Source organism: Podarcis gaigeae, assembly GCF_964106915.1.
Source record: "Podarcis gaigeae genome assembly, chromosome: 5".
Classification (NCBI taxonomy): Eukaryota; Metazoa; Chordata; class Lepidosauria; order Squamata; family Lacertidae; genus Podarcis; species Podarcis gaigeae.
The window spans coordinates 100,269,848-100,286,325 of record NC_139681.1 but is presented as its reverse complement, the minus strand read 5'-3'; the positions used below and the strand labels follow the sequence as shown (position 1 = coordinate 100,286,325).

General features: G+C 47.7%; 1 protein-coding gene across 3 annotated transcripts in view; it reads left to right on the top strand.

The window, feature by feature from the left end:
• FGF12 (fibroblast growth factor 12) overlaps positions 1 to 16,110 on the top strand; it is a 229,674-nt gene extending 213,564 nt beyond the window's left edge. For all 3 annotated transcript variants that reach the window (XM_083739940.1, XM_083739941.1, XM_083739939.1), the window contains 2 exons: positions 8,813 to 9,011; positions 15,449 to 16,110. In XM_083739940.1, the coding sequence (XP_083596066.1) occupies positions 8,813 to 9,011; positions 15,449 to 15,567 (318 nt within the window). In that variant the 3' untranslated portion in view covers positions 15,568 to 16,110. The remainder of the gene's footprint in view (positions 1 to 8,812; positions 9,012 to 15,448) is intronic.
• The last annotated feature ends 368 nt before the right edge of the window (positions 16,111 to 16,478 follow it).

Here is a 16,478-nt window from a genome sequence, read left to right as displayed (position 1 = left end):
TTCTCCTAATGGGCATCTGGTTGTCCACTGTGAGAACAGAATGCTGGACTAGATGGACCACTGGCCTGATCCAGCAGGATCTTCTTAGGTTCTTAAGGGCCTTTCTGGATCAGCCAGTGGCCCTTCCAGTTCCACACAGATCAAGTTTACCCTGGAGAAGAGAAGTCAAAGAGGTGGAATGCGAGCCCCCTTCAGATATCTGAAGAGCCGTCACATGGAGGATGGAACAAGCTGGCCTTCAGGTCCTTTTCAGGAGATTCCTGTGATGGCCTGGGACTCGGACCCAGAAGAGACTCAGTCTGCACCGGATCCTTTGCCTCAGGCATCACCTGAACCAAGCCTGGGGGCTGATCCAGAAGAGCCCCAGTCTGCACAGGTTCCCCTGCAACAAACCCCAGCTGGGCCAGGTCCAGGGCCTGAGCCTGCCCTGGCTCCAGATGTGGGGATGACCTCGTTGCCTCCAGCTGGGCCATCACTTACAGCTGCTCCACTACCGGTTGGGTCAGGGGAGGCTGAGGCGGCCTCTGGGTCTAGTAACCCACCGACGTCTCCCGAGCTGCAGAGACTGAGGTCCGAGAGAAGGAGTACTTGCAGGAGGAGTGCTCACCTTTAGGCGAAACAGGGAGGCGAGTCGCCGGGGGATCAGGACCGGCCACTACCCCATCAGAGATAAAAGGCTGTCGGACCCTGCCTCAGGTTGTGGGAGCAATGCCAGATCCTGCCTGAGATCCTGTGTCTGTCCTTGCCTGGTTTCCTGCCTTGTGTCCTGCCTTGGCCCTGTCGGACTGACTCCCAGCGGAACCCTTGGATTCTGGACCAGTCCAGGACCGCCGCGTTTCATGGGTTACCCCTGGGGCCAGCACAATTCCTACTCAACGCCAGGAAGAATGTTCTGACAGTAAGAGCTGTTTGATGGTGGAACAGTCTCTCTCGGGAGGTTGTGGACTCGCCTTCTTTGGATGTTCCTAAAGAGAGCCTGGGTGGCCATCTGCCAGGGATGCTTTAGTTGAGATTCTTGCATTGCAGGGGTTGAGCTAGATGACCCCTGAAGGTCCCCTCCAACTTGGATTCTATGAGATGCAGGCCCTGTACCTTGAGCTGCCATCTGGAAGGAAGGAATCGCTTTTGAAAGTGACCTTGACTCCCTCTGGCTCACTGCGAAAAATCACTCCCGTCGGCAAAACCCACCCGGCAGTTTGGAGAAAACCTTGACGCTAAGCCTCTTTTGATCGCAGATTGGTTTCCATGCCATGTGCCTCAGCGTGGTGGGGTTTTTTTTGGAGTGTGTGTGTGAAAAAGGAAGAAGCAGAAGTGGTGAGGGGGAGATTGGAGAAGGAAGTTGTATTTCTGTCCAATTAAAGTAGCAGCCAGAGATCCATCCCTGAAGTGTGGAGACGAGTATCGAAAGAACCTGGGGAAGGAGCCAAGTCTTGTTCCAGCTCAAAGCAGCGCGCGGGGGGGGGGGGGGGGGATTTGCTGCATGTCTGGCATTTTGCAGGGCGCGGGGGGGGGGAATGGCTTAAAATGGTGGGAGGTGAAAGACAGATTGAGTGAGACCCCCTTTTTGCGGGAAGCAGATGGTCCTGTCCCGAGCAGGAGGGACGGTCTCTTCGTTTTTTAAAAAACTGAGCGGCTTCCGGGGACGCATCCAGCACTTGAGAACAGAAGAAGATCAGCTGCAGGATGAGGCCAATGGCCCACCTAGTCCAGCATCCTGTGACTGACCAGATGCCTCAGTGGGAAAATTGGCAGGGGAGGTCCCAGAACAGATAATTCCACCGCCAGTCTGTGAGCATTTAGAAAAGGATCCTAAGGGGGAAAAGAAGAATATTCTTATATGCTGCAAGAGCGGCAAGAATACTGGTCGCCAAAAAATGGAAAGGCGAAATGATACTGTCAAAAGCGGAACGACAGGAGAAATTGTTTGAATATCTCGAATTAGCAAAATGGACAAGAGATAATTAGGAGACAGCCAACTCAAAGGTATAGAAAAGAATGGGGAATTTGTAAAGGATATTTAATTAAACATTGTCCACCAGTAAAAACCTGGACAGGCTTTGGCTAAACCCCACAATTTGCAAGTTAGATAAAGAATATATGAGATAGAATAAAGAAAGGAATGGAGATAAGGAATATGGAAATAATGATGATGATGATGATGATGATGATGATGATGATGATGATGGATGAACTGAGATTCGGAAGCATTTCTGCCTGCAACTGTTGAAGCAGAGCACACTCATACATAGCCCTTTCCTCCTCCCTGAATTGGTCTAATCCTCTTTCAAAGCCATCCAAGTTGGTGGCCATCACTGCCTCCTGTGGCAGGGAGTTCCATAGTTTACCTATGTGCCGCATGATGAAATCCTTCCATTTATCCGTCCTGAATCTTCTTCCAGCATTCAGCTTCATTTGGGCTGCCCTTTTCTGAATATACAATACAATGATTCCATAGCAACGATTCCTGTTCTCCTCAGATGAAGGGTTGCTATATATGTACATTTTTAAAAACAAAAGCATCAAAATGTATTCTTTCTGATCTCCTTATGCCCCAGCAAGTGCTGGTCTGGATTTAAGGCCTTGCGTAGTGTAATGTCAGAATTGCTCCGGCCTCCCTTTGCTCTCACCAAAACTCAGCAGTCGTGCACAGAAATCTTGAAAGGAGGCGCACCTATTACACGGCGTGCAATGTGTGCGATTGCGCACCCACAACAAAACAGGCTGTCAGATGGTGTGTCATTTCTCTTCGCTTTAGAGCCCCACGTCCAGCCCCGGAGAACCATCCCCTGCCCCACCCGGAGCTTTCAACCCAAAGGCCACCAGTTAATTGGTCCAACGTGGCCGTCTTGTCAGTGGGTTGTCAAAATTTTAATAATCTGAACGCAGCGAGGAGGGGTTGGGCAGGGGTTGGGGGGGGGGTGAAAGTTTCAGTGACAGGGAAAATTGAATCCCCAGTTCTGCTTTTGACAGCTCTGAAATTGGGCTTTGAGGCCGGCAGTGCTGGGGAAGGAAGAGAATGAATTTGCGAAAAAGAAAGGCTCTCCTCCAGCTTGTGGTTTGGAGAGAAGCCAGGAGGCCTCTGGTCAGCTAACTCCAGTCTATCAGAAGCTGATGGGCCAAAATTGCGACTTGGCCGGCAGCCTGGTCTCTTGCCACAAATGTCATAGGATCATAGAACTGTCGAGTTGGAAGGGACCCAAAGGTCATCTAGCCCAACCCCCTGCAATGCAGGAATCACGGGTCAAGAATCCCTGAAAGATGGCCATCCAAACTCTGCATTAAAACCCCCCACCTTCTGAAGGAGTCCATTCCCCTGTGAAACAGTCCTGACCATGTAGAAATTCATCCTGAACTTTACTCAGAATCTCTCTTCTTGTCCTTTGGGTGCCAATCCCTGGAGCAGCAGAAAACAAGCTCGCTCCATCTTCCATGCGGTTTCCGTGTGATTCTCGGCCATGACCTCGTGGCAAAAAGCCAAGTCTCCACTGCCGAAAAAGCTCATGCAAAAATCCAAAATCTCAAGGGGTCGTCGTAGTAGTGGTAGAACCCATGGAACTCACTGCAACCGGAGGCAATGCTGGCCATCAACTTGGGTGGCTTTAAAAGAGGATTAGGCCAATTTGTGAAGGAGATGGCTATCGACTGCTAATAGCCAACATCGCTTTGCTCTGCCTCCGTAGTTGCTGGAATCTGCAGGATGTGAGAGTTGCTCTTGTGTTCGAATCCTGCTTGCGGGTTTTCCACAGGATGCTGGACTAGATGGGCCATTGGCCTGATCCAGCAGGCTGTGCCCAGCTTCTATGGCTAGTCCAGGGTGGTGCCTGATGTTTCCTCCACCTTGGAAAGTGAAGCTAATTCCCTCCAACCTTCCTCCAGACATCTGTGCAGTAAATGGGATCTATAAGCAGGGTGCAGATGGGAACAATGCATTCCTCAATTGAACAATAACTGAATCTCTCCTGGGGTTGTAAACCAAACAGCTTGTGGTCTGGAATGAGAGCGAAAGAGAAAAGGGGTTTGTTGGGACCTTATGGGTTCCAGGCAAAGAGGAATTTTAAGCAGTGTCCATTTTCAAACTGTCTCCACCAATTAAATTTAACTGCAAGCTGCATCCCTTTAAATCAAGGGATATAAAATAAGCCAGGGGAGCTGCTGTATCCCAGCGGTCATTTCGTGGTTGAAACTGAGCCGTCCTTCAGCTTGCAAAATTCCTTGGGCCTGGGGCAGGACTGGCCAGCAGCAGAGAGCTGGGGAAATCCGGGTTCAAATCCTTTCTCAGCCACAAAGGTGAACTGCGTGACTTTGGGCCTGTCGATCTTTTTCTTCCCCCAACTTGTCTTGTGAGGCCAAAGGGAAGAGGGAATTATGAACACCGCTCTGAGTTCCTTGGAGGAAGTTTTCAATAAAGGCTGAGACCCTCCCTGCCCGCAGACTGTCTCACCAAAGTGGTGCATGCTCTGGTTATCTCCCGCTTGGACTACTGCAATGTGCTCTACGTGGGGCTACCTTGGAAGGTGACCTGGAAACTGCAATTAATCCAGAATGTGGCAGCTAGACTGGTGACTGGGAGTGGCCGCCGAGACCACATAACACCAGTCCTGAAAGACCTACATTGGCTCCCAGTACGTTTCCAAGCACAATTCAAAGTGTTGGTGCTGACCTTTAAAGCCCTAAATGGCCTTGGTCCAGTAGACCTGAAGAAGTGTCCCTACCCCCATCGTTCAGCCCAGACACTGAGGTCCAGCGCCGGGGGCCTTCTGGCAGTTCCCTCCCTGTGAGAAGCAAAGCTACAGGGAACCAGACAGAGGGCCTTCTCGGTGGTGGCACCCGCCCTGTGGAATGCCCTCCCACCAGATGTCAAAGAGATAAACTGCCTGACATTCAGATGACATCTTAAGGCAGCCCTGTTCAGGGAAGTTTTTAATGTGTGACATTTTAGTGTATTTTTGGTCTCCGTGGAAGCCACCCAGAGTGGCTGGGGAAACCCAACCAGATGGGTGGGGTACAAATAATAAATTATTATTATTAAAGGCCTGTCCCACGGAAGATGCAGCGAGCTTGTTTTCTCATGTTCCAGAGAGCAGGACCCAAACAAATGGCTTTGTCTTATAAGAAAGGAGATGGTGAATTTCTAAACCCAGCATTAAATGCTATTTGTGACATGGAAAGAGAGCCTATGATAATTCTGACAAGGCTTAGATCTATGCAGTCTGGAAACAGAGAATTGTAGGGTCAGAAGGGACCCCAAACGTGAGGTCTACTTTTGGAAAAACGATTCAGCTCATGTCAAGCTTGACACACACACACCCCAGTCCAAGGGGGGCTGTTATACAGAAACACCCATCGAAATGGAGTCTCATGGCCGTTTCATTCAATGCACTCAGGATTATGATGTGATGCGTTAAAAATAAATAAAAAGCTTGTTTTTAATTGGCTGTGTATACAGTCCTGAGTGCATTGTGTGAAGCGACAATGGGAGCAATTATTCTGCCTTCCTGTGCAGTTTTGCATTCTCATGCTTTTTTGGGGGGGTGGGGAGGGGCACACCAGAAAGGAGAGAGCTGCAAAGCTCAATAATGTGCCAGGCCGTTTTTCTAAACAGAAAACAAATATTCTAAGAAGCTGTGCTCTCTGCTCGGAAATTTGTTTCCTTGGTACGGAGGCAGCTCCTGCAGCACACACTCTTCTCGTTGCTGCAATTCTGTTTCCGCCTTTGCAAAGCTAAGCAGGGTCTGGTGGGGTTTCAAACTGGTCAGGAGCCCTCATGCTGAGAGTCCTGCATTTCAGGGGGTTGGGCTAGATGACCCTTGGGGTCCCTTCCGACTCTACCATTCTAGGATTCACCTCTTACTTGCCACTTCTCTAAACTAAAAAGTCCCAAACGTGGCCACGTTCCCTCAAAGGGGAGTAGCTCCTTTCCCTCCATCATTTCCCTCCATCATTCCCAGGACATTCTATACAAGATCTCAAAGTAGCTGTTTTACTACAAAGGAATTTCAGAAATAGACTGGAAAGAGAAGCTGCTGAATTACAACTTATCACCAAACTTAAAACCATTGAGAAACCTGGTCTGAACAAAGACCTTGGATTCTTATCTCATTATACATGACAAAGCCATTTTTCACCTTTTCACCCCTCGCTTCTTCCTGTAAGACCTATTGCAGTCGTTAAGAGTCGTCAACAGGCTCATCACAGCTATCTGCCAATCACCCATTCCCACCACCCTTCTGAGTAATACCCCTCCCCACCTTCTCACTATATAGAAGGGTCTGGTAACTTCTGTTTCAGTGTATCTGAAGAAGTGTGCATGCACACGAAAGCTCATACCAAGAACTGACTTAGTTGGTCTTTAAGGTGCTACTGGAAGGAATTTTTTTTGTTTTGACTCCATCATTTTGGTCGCCCTTATCTTTTTTCCTAATTTTTTTATTTATTTAAATATTTTCATGAATGGCAAAGGTACGCATAACATCTCCTTTTTCGGTTCATAAGAGTCCTTTCCGCATGTCACTTGCATTCAGACATTGTTCTCATAGGCATTGCAAGGTTTATGGGGAGAGAGAACTGGGGAGAAAGATCTTTCGTTCTTTTTCTGAACCCTTCCAAACCCTAAAATCTCCTTTTTGAGGCGAGGCGAACAGAACTGGACACAAGATTCCAAATGCGGTTGAACCATAGATTTGTACAACACCATTATGATATTGGCAGTTTTGTTTTCAATTCATTTCCTGATTTGCCTTTTTTCACCCAGCCAAGGTGGTGTTTGGGGAGGGGGTGTGTGTGTGTAAAGTCAGTACTGGTACATCTGATGCCTTTTAGATTACGTTTTTTTAAACTATACCCAGCCACTTGTAGACCTCCAGTTTTTTAACTGGTAGATTAATCACCTATAAAGCTTAAATTGCTTAGCTGGCGTTATTCCATTTTAATCAGTGGGGCACCTTAAAAAACGCTCCTTTGCTTCTAGTGTGTACTTGGGATAAGAGAAAGCCCCTCCTCCTTTCCACGATAAATTGTTTGCTTAAATTGCCTGTTATCTCACACGTTTGTCTCTGTAAAAAGCTCCCCGGATTGAAGCTTTGAGCAAAATGCAAATTAATTTCGGTTTAATCAATTCCATCAGTCGGTTGGTTAAGTGGCAGGCCATCAATCAACGGAGAAGTCTCAAACAGGTTGACAGCTCTGCCAGTTCTGCTTGTTGGGGAGCAGGCTTTGGGGGCTGCAGTGAGACTTTTTCAGGGGATCTGCAAATCCACTTGCCTGCTTTCTCCAGGGACAAAATAATAATAATAATAATTTGGGGGGAGGGGATTGGACTACTGCCATGCGCTCTGTGTGGAACTTCCCTCGTGCTTGATCCAGAGCTTGCAGTTAGTGCAGAATGCTGCAGCGCGATTGCTGACAGGAGGGAGGCCTTGTCAGCTAACGACACCTGCGCTCAGAGTCCTGCGCTGGTTTCCGAATTGCTACTGGACCGAGTTCAAGGTGTTGCTGTTGGGGTATAAAGTCGACATCCCACATGCGTCCACCGCACTGCTTGGGTGCATGGAATTAGCACTGCCACAGCTGCCACGTAATACCCATTCCACATCTGTAAGGAACTTGTTCTTTTAGTCTGGCAGCCCCTGCCTATTCTCTGGAACTCCCTGCCTATTGATATCAAGCGGATACCTTTGCCTGCTCTCTTTTTGGCACCTGCTAAAATTCTTGTTTCGATGACCCTGTCCAGATGCTGAAACACTTGATGTGAATTTTAACCTGTTTTAGTATATTCATGCTTTCTGTGTGTTTTCAGCTGTTGTGAACTTTTCTTGAGTTTCCTGCTTCATTGTTGTTATTTATTTATTTGTGTATTTGTTTGTTTTTATGATCTCATGGTGTATAAATCAAAACACCCTTGTTGGATTCATAGCTGTCAACTTTCAGATTTGAAAATAAGGGATCAGCAGCCTTGAAAATAAGGGATCAGCAGCCTCACCTGCCCCCGGGGACAGTCTATGGGATATATAACAATCCGGGATAGCAGTTGGAAACGGTGCTGGAATACGGGAATTTTCCGCAAAAAAAGGGAAGGTTGACAGCTATGGTTGAATTGCAGCTGGGAACGACCACAGCATTGGGGATAGAATATCTGCCTTGTGAGCAGAAGGTCCCGGGTTCAGCCCCCCCCCCTCCACTTTATTCCACTTTATTGCATGCATATTCCACCTTTTCCTTCCAAGGATCTCAAAGTGGCGTCCGTGGTTCTCCTCTTCCTCCCCCTTCCATCCCCACAGCAACCCTGTGAGGTAGGCTGGGCTAAGAGATAGCAACTGGCCCAAGGTCACCCCTTGAGGGGCACCTCCAGGCAGACTCTGGAGGCTCCTGCCTGAAACCCAGTGGGCTCGAAGGCAGCTTCTTATGTTCCTGTACGGGTGCACAGCATCCTGATTCTGGATAGCTCAGTTGCTTAGAGTGTGGTGCTTCTAATGCCAAGGTTGCAGCGGGTTGGGCTAGATGACCCTCAGGGTCCCTTTACAATTCTATGGTTCTCTCACCTCCGAGCAGTGAGAGACTCTGGGGGTCCTGGCCCTCTCTCACACCACGAGAATTTGCGAACATGCGATGCAGCTGAATGTTGCATCTTTCAAGCAACTGGTTCTTGAGATTCTGCTCAGCTGTTGGAGGCTGGGGCTGCCTCTTTTAATTTTATTTTCTGTTCATTAAAGAGATTACGCTAAGAGGTACACAGATTATCTCTTGGCCGGCGCCTGCTCTGGAGTGACTCTGCATTAATCCCTCTCCCCCTCTTTTGTTCTCTTCCTCGCTGCAGGACATCTTCACGCCAGAGTGCAAATTTAAGGAGTCCGTTTTTGAAAACTACTACGTTATATATTCCTCTACGCTGTACCGGCAGCAGGAATCCGGGAGAGCCTGGTTCTTGGGGCTCAATAAAGAAGGGCAGATTATGAAGGGGAACCGGGTGAAAAAGACCAAACCATCATCACATTTTGTACCGAAACCCATAGAAGGTAGGGAGGGGTGGAGTCCCCAGTTTTGCTTTCTCTGCATTTGGGGGGGGGGGGGGTGTTTGCTGAAGAAGCTGTGTTTCCTTTTGGGGTGGGAGGGATGCTGAGCAAAGTCAGATTGCTCCCCAGGCTCTCTTTCGCTCTCTTGTGCAAAATGCAGCTGGGCTCACTTGCCTGAGAGACCTGTCGTTCGTTTGCTTGGCTAGCTGCTTTGGCATAATGCATTTGGTTTGGTCCTGCTCTTTGGTTGTGACCTGTTGCAACTATAAAATGACAAAGGTGGGGGGGGGGAGAGATATATTTGGGACCCTGCCATGAAAAGAGGGAGGGAGACATCACTGATAAAGTCCCATTAATAGCTGGTTTATGGAGGTATGTTTTGGTCAGGCTTTATGGATAGCCCACCCGCAATTTCACATCTATTCAGAGGGATAAAGCTGAGCTCTGTTTGCATATGTGGTATTAGATTTGGGAATGGCTCATCATAAGAATTTCAGATCACAGTGTCAAGCTGGCCAGGGAGCCTCAGTCCTTCATCAACTTATTTTTATTATTGCTTGTTAGCCGCCCTGAGCCCGGCCTTGGCTGGGGAGGGCGGGCTATAAATAAAAATTATTAGTATTATTATTATTAAGTCTGATTAAGGGAGCATTCCCTTACAAAGGCACAGAGGATAAATTTGATGCAACTATGCTGCTTGCCAAATGGTACATTTTTGGGGTCCGTAGGCTAGTCTGATTTCACATTGCATTTTGGGCTGAATAATAATAATAATAATAATAATAATAATAATAATAATAATAATAATAATAAAAAATTATTATTTCTACCCCGACCATCTGGCTGGGTTTCCCCAGCCACTCTGGGCGGGTCCCAACAGGTTAAAAATACATTAAAAATTGTGTACACAATATACCTTCAAAGTTCAGTTTTTCACCCAGAGAATTCTGGACATTACCACATGCAGAGTTGCGATTCCCAGCAACCCTTAATGAAGTACAGGGCCCAGAATTCTCTGGGAAGGCACTCTGCATGTGCTTGAAATGTATGAAACATACCATTAGTATCAGAACATAGTCTTGCACAATATTTTTTTTAAAAAACAACAACATTGTGTTTAAAACAACTTTCAAAAATAAGATGCTTCCTAAAAACCATACACCTGAGGTGTCATAAGCCTGGTGTGAACAGGTGTGTCTTCAGCATCCTCTGGAAGCTGTGCAATGAAGGTGCCAGGCGAGGGAGGCCCCTTCATTGGAGGTGTGGAGGGAGTCATACAGCTTAGGGGCCACCACAGAGAAGGCCCTCTCTGCTTAGACCACACACACACACCCCGAGCCTCTGAGGGCAAAGGGACAACTAAGAAGACACCCTCTGCTCATCTTAGCACCCAAGATGCCTCTGCTGTGCCCCCACAGTTTTGGGGAGCAATGCTTCTGAATGCCAGTTGCTGAAAACCACCAGCGGGGGGGGGGGGGCAGAGAGCTCTTGGGCTTGGGTCCTGCCAGCAGGTTTCCCATAATGGGCCTCCTGTGAGGATGCTGGACTTAATGGGCCACTAGCCTCATCCAGCAGGCCCTTCTTTGTTCCGGCATGCTGCAGAAACACACCTTGCGCCTGTGGTGTTGGGTTCACACACACTCCTGCCACCTAGGTCCCGGGTGCCAGAGGGAAAAAATCTGTATGGCATTGATGTCTTTGGGTGGGGGCATGTGTGGTTTCTCTGTAAGCAGGGAAGCTGTCTTCCTTCTGCCTCGTCTGCAAAGGGCTGAGCATCCCTGTCCCCTTGCTCTGACCGCTTCTGCTAGGAGACTGGCTCTCTCTTCCCTCCCAACGTCTGTGATAAACAGGCTCTAAGCATCCCTTTCCGGGAGACAGGCATGGGTCAGCGTCTCTCTCTCTCTCTCTCTCTCTCTCTCTCTCTCTCTCTCTCTCTCTCTCTGCAATCCCCTTAAACAGATGGCAGGCAGAGGAGGAAGCGAAAGCTCCCAGATGCTGTACAAACTGGCCTCAACATCCCACCTTCTGCTGCATCCTCAAGGTCGCAGCTACGCCCAGGCTGCCCTGCATCTTTACTCTGGAGTCCCAGCGCCCCCGGCAGAAGGCTAGGTCCCCATCCCTCTTTGCCAAGGCTCCCCTGTCTTCACCAGCCTTCCTCCGAACTGCTGTGCTCCTCCTCCTCTTTGCTGTGATTTCTCCCCAGTCTCTCTCCCGGCGTAGGACAGAGGGACTTGTCTGAGAAGGGCTGCCTTTGCCGTGACCTTCACAGAATCACAGAAGTGCAGAACTGGAAGTGACGCCAGCGGTCGTCCAATCCAGCGCCTTGCAATGCAGGTGGCTGCTGTTGTTTGCCACTTTGCTGTGGTCAGATGGCTCCGCAGCCTTAATAAAGCCCCAGTATTGACACAACCTTGATGGCAGAAAGTGAGGAGGAATTAAAGAACCTTTTAATGAGGGTGAAAGAGGAGAGCACAAAATATGGTCTGAAGCTCAAAGTCAAAAAAACGAAGATCATGGCCACTGGTCCCATCACCTCCTGGCAAATAGAAGGGGAAGAAATGGAGGCAGTGAGAGATTTTACCTTCTTGGGGTCCGTGATCACTGCAGATGGTGACAGCAGTCACAAAATTAAAAGACACTTGCTTCTTGGGAGAAAAGCAATGAGAAACCTCCACCCCCATCGTTCAGCCCGGACACTGAGGTCCAGCGCCGAGGGCCTTCTGGCGGTTCCCTCACTGCGAGAAGCCAAGTTACAGGGAACCAGACAGAGGGCCTTCTCGGTGGTGGCGCCCACCCTGTGGAACGCCCTCCCATCAGATGTAAAAGAGAACAACTACCAGATTTTTAGAAGACATCTGAAGGCAGCCCTGTTTAGGGAAGCTTTTAATGTTTGATGCATTACTGTATTTTAATATTGTGTTAGAAGCTGCCCAGAGTGGCTGGGGAAATCCAGCCAGATGGGCAGGGTATAAATATTTTTTTATTTTTTTTATTTTATTTATTTATTTCTCCTCCTGTTGGACTCCCTGCCTGCCATTCCATTGGGCACAAGCCATTGCTGAGACACACGCTTCTCCTCGCTTGCCCTGGCTTACTCTCGCCTGCTCGCCCCAAATCCACTTTTGCAATGCAAGCAGCTCCTTTAAACCCATGTCCCGTTTTTGAGAAAGGCACCTGGCAGCAGGATGGGCGAGTGGGAAGTGCATTAGGCAGCAGGGAGAAAAACAAACAGCGGCAAGTCTTTTTGCTTTTAAGAAACACAGAGCATGAACACAAACTGTGTGGATTTTACTCCTCTGCAGCGAAAAGCTCCCCAGCCCGTCTGCAATTTGGATGTTCCAACAGTATGAAAAGCTTGCAAATGCGGGAGGCGTCACCCTCCCCTCCCCACAGTGCTCCTTTGGAGAAGCAGCAGCATGCAAGACCTGGCGTTGTAAAATAAACCAGATCGGTACATTGAGCCCTGGGATCCTGACTCCAGAGATTTATTTGTTTCTATTAAACAAAAAAAACCAAAGAGCATAAAGGAATAATGTTACAGCAGGTGGAAAACTGCCTTAGGTTGGACTTTATCGCTGATGTTGTTACAGAACATTGCAAAAAATAATAATAATTACCCATTTCCTCCATAAACCTGTTAGGCTGGTTTTTATGCATTCTTCTGTAGTAAGTTAGGCTTAACCATAGTTACTGTGGCCCAGATTTTCTGAGGCCATTCAGATATTGTAGGCAACATGCTCCCCCACAATTTATTTATTTTTAAAAAAAAAATTATTAAAGATTTTATAAGTACAATAAAGAAAAAAAGCAGAGAAAAAACAGAAAACAAAACAAGAAAATATACAGAAATAGAAATAAAATTGACATCTTATAATAACCGTACTTTCTTCGCTTTTTGGACTTCCTCACATCTCTCGCTTCTGCGTTCCAAATTTGTAACATTAACCAGCAATTTATCGCCTTGTTTCCAATCTTGTTCTATAAGTTTCCAATCTTATGTCCCTAACTTTGAATACTTTTGTCTAGTTCTTAAATACCTAATTTAAATATGATATCTATTCAAAATTTATCTTTCTCTTGAAAATTCACTTATTCTCATATTCATTTCAACTAGCTTAATGGTGCCCTGTTATTTTCAATCTCGCATCCTTCTTAACACTCATATAATTTACAATGTTTTTGTAAATAGTCCTTAAATTTCTTCCAATCCTCTTCCACTGCTTCCTCTCCCAGGTCTCGGATTCTGCCGGTCATTTCTGCTAGTTCCATATAGTCCATCAGTTGCATCTGCCATTCTTCCAGCGTGGGCAAATCTTGGGTTTTCCAGTGTTTGGCGACAAGTATCCTTGCTGCTGCTGTTGCATACATAAAAAATGTTTGGTCCTTCTTTAACACCCTCTGGCCAACAATGCCCAAAAGGAAGGCCTCTGGTTTCTTAGGAAAGGTATACTTAAATACCTTTTTCAGCTCATTATATGTCATTTCCCAGAAAGCCTTAACCCTGGGGCAAGTCCACCAGAGGTGAAAGAACGTTCCTTCAGTTTCCTTACATTTCCAACACTTATTATCAGACAGGTGATATATTTTTGCAAGCTTGACTTGGGTCATGTACCACCTATATATCATTTTCGTAATATTTCCTTTCAAGGCATTACATGCCGTGAACTTCATGCCGGTGGTCCATAACCTTTCCCAGTCGTCAAACATAATATTATACCCAATATCCTGGGCCCATTTTATCATAGCTGATTTAACCGTTTCATCCTGTGTGTTCCATTTTAACAGCAAGTTGTACATTCTTGAAAGTACCTTAGTCTTAGGTTCTAACAGTTCTGTTTCTAACTTCGATTTTTCCACCTGGAAACCTATCTTTTTCTCCCCCACAATTTTTATCTATTAAAATCTTAGCAACAGTAATAACTATTTCTTGATCATTTACTGGAATAGCATCTTTCAGATAAATACTTTCGGTACCAGAGGTTAGGATATCCTACCATATCAGAGATATCCACCTGATTTCCATAATATATATATTTTTAGAGCAATTCTAAAAGGTGATTTGCTTTCTTTAATCCACCTCTCCAGCTTCTGTCCGATCCTAACAGATATTAAATTTAATTTATAAGGCGTTAAATACCACTGACAGAGGGTTTTGAAATGGTTCTCATTTAGGAAATTGTATGAGAATGGAAGTTGTCCCAAATTCATTTCCATCTCCCCGCTGAGTCCCTTCCTTGGGTCCCTTTCTGACTGGATGAGCCGGGCGCCCTCTGCATGAAAAGCAGCCATTCCACCCCTGAGCTTTGGTGGGCCTTGCATGGAGCTGGAGAGATCCCTGGCGCCTCATGCCTCTGGCACCTAGGAAAGGCTGGTCCTGCCCCCACCCACACACCTCCAGCCCTGACCTGAAATGAACCCACAAGGCTCTGGCTCAAGCTAGGAAGATGGAGCTGGGTCTTCGCCTCAGACAGCTGAGATCAAAGGCCTTGGCAATCCAGGTCACCGGGCAGGGGCACCTGAGCCCCTGGCTTGGTGCTGCCTGAGTCCTCTGTCGTTTGGGGCTGATAAGGAACGGGAGCCCAAGGAAGGGTGACCTCCCCAACCGCTTAAAGCCAGATGGATCCGTGCCGGGAGCAACCAGGGCGGACTGGGGCTCCTCCTTTGTGCATCTGGCATCTAAGGCTCCAAGTCGAAAAATAACTCCATAGGGACTGGAAAGAGCCTTATCTGTTAGAGACCAGACCCCCCTCCCCTCCCCGCCTCCCCCTCTGTGCTTTGGGAAGGCCTTGGCTTGAAAGGGGACATGAGCTGGGAGCTTAACAGAAGCCCTTCAAAGGGAAAGTGGCGATGGCTTTTTGGAGAGATGCGTTTTCTCCTCCTGCAAGGAAGCTTTGCCCTGCGTGTGTCTCATCATCATCATCATCATCATCATCATCATCATCATCATCATTTATTATTTATACCCTGCCCATCTGGCTGGGCTTCCCCAGCCACTCTGGGCAGCTTCCAAAAAAATATTAAAATGCTGTAATACATCAAACATTAAAAGCTTCCCTGAACAGGGCTGCCTTCAGATGTCTTATAAAAGTCTGGTAGCTGTTTTTCTCTTTGACATCTGGTGGGAGGGCGTTCCACAGGGCCGGTGCCACCACCGAGAAGGCCCTCTGCCTGGTTCCCTGTAGCTTCTCACAGTGAGGGAACCATCAGAAGGCCCTTGGCGCTGGACCTCAGTGTCCAGGCTGAGCAATGGGGGTGGAGACGCTCCTTCAGGTCTACTGGACTGAGGCCGTGTGGGGCTTTAAAGGTCAGCACCAACACCTTGAATTGTGCTTGGAAACGTACTGGGCTGGATTTGGCCCCCGGGCCTTAGGTTGCCTACCCCTGCTCTAGCCACACGCAGCCCTTTCCGCTAACGCCGGCTCCCTTTTTTCTCTTTCCAGTGTGCATGTACAGAGAGCCATCGCTGCATGAAATTGGAGAGAAGCAAGGCCGCTCCAGGAAAAGTTCGGGGACGCCCACCATGAACGGAGGCAAAGTCGTCAACCAGGACTCAACATAGCTGAGAGGACAGACACCCGCCCATCCCTGCATCCGAGGCCTTTCCCACCCACCCCCTCCCTCCCTCCCACCCACCCACTCATCCCACCCAGCGAACCCTCACCGAGACAGCGGCAGGCGGAGGAGCAAGGCAGGAGCTTCCAGTAGCGGCTAAGATTCTGAACTCAACCCTTTTTTCCTTTGTGTAGGAGGAGGAGATCTTGCCTGTTGCAACGTTTTAGAGTACAAAACACACACCCAGCCACACATGCCCAAAGCAAAGGGGGGGAAGGGGAGAAAGGATATACGTGGATATATATAGAGTTATATATATATATATAAATATATTTTCAATCGGGACTCCATTAACATTTAAAAAAAATAATAACAACAGATAAAAGCAGCAAAACCGTTTGCTCCGTGATCCAAGGGGGAGGGGAATTGTTCATCTCTGCATAATAACGACTAACAATAATTATAACAGATTATTATCTAACAAATAATAAATGACTAAATAAATAAAGGTGTTATCTTTAAAAAATAAAACGAATTTGCTTTTGGAGAACTGAGCTCAGTTTGTGGCGGAGTGTGGAAGTTGGGAACCGGGTGTTGCGGGGTTCCGGATCCGCAAACGAGATCCTTGCAGGTTTAAACTGGAGGGGAAGGAATGAGTTTTGCTTAATGCATCATCCGAATCTCAGGTGCCTTTTAGGATTTCCTCCCTCTCTAATAACTCAAGGATCTCACGGACGTCCAACGAAGCTGAAGGTTCGGGATGGGTAAAAGAAAGTCTGTCGCATAGGGCATAGCTAAAAGGAAAAGCTCAGATGGTAGAGTGTGAGCCTCTTCATCACAGGGCCGTGGGTTTGAGCCCCATGTTGGCCACACGATTTCCACATTGCAGGGGGTTGGACTAGATGACCATGGGGACCC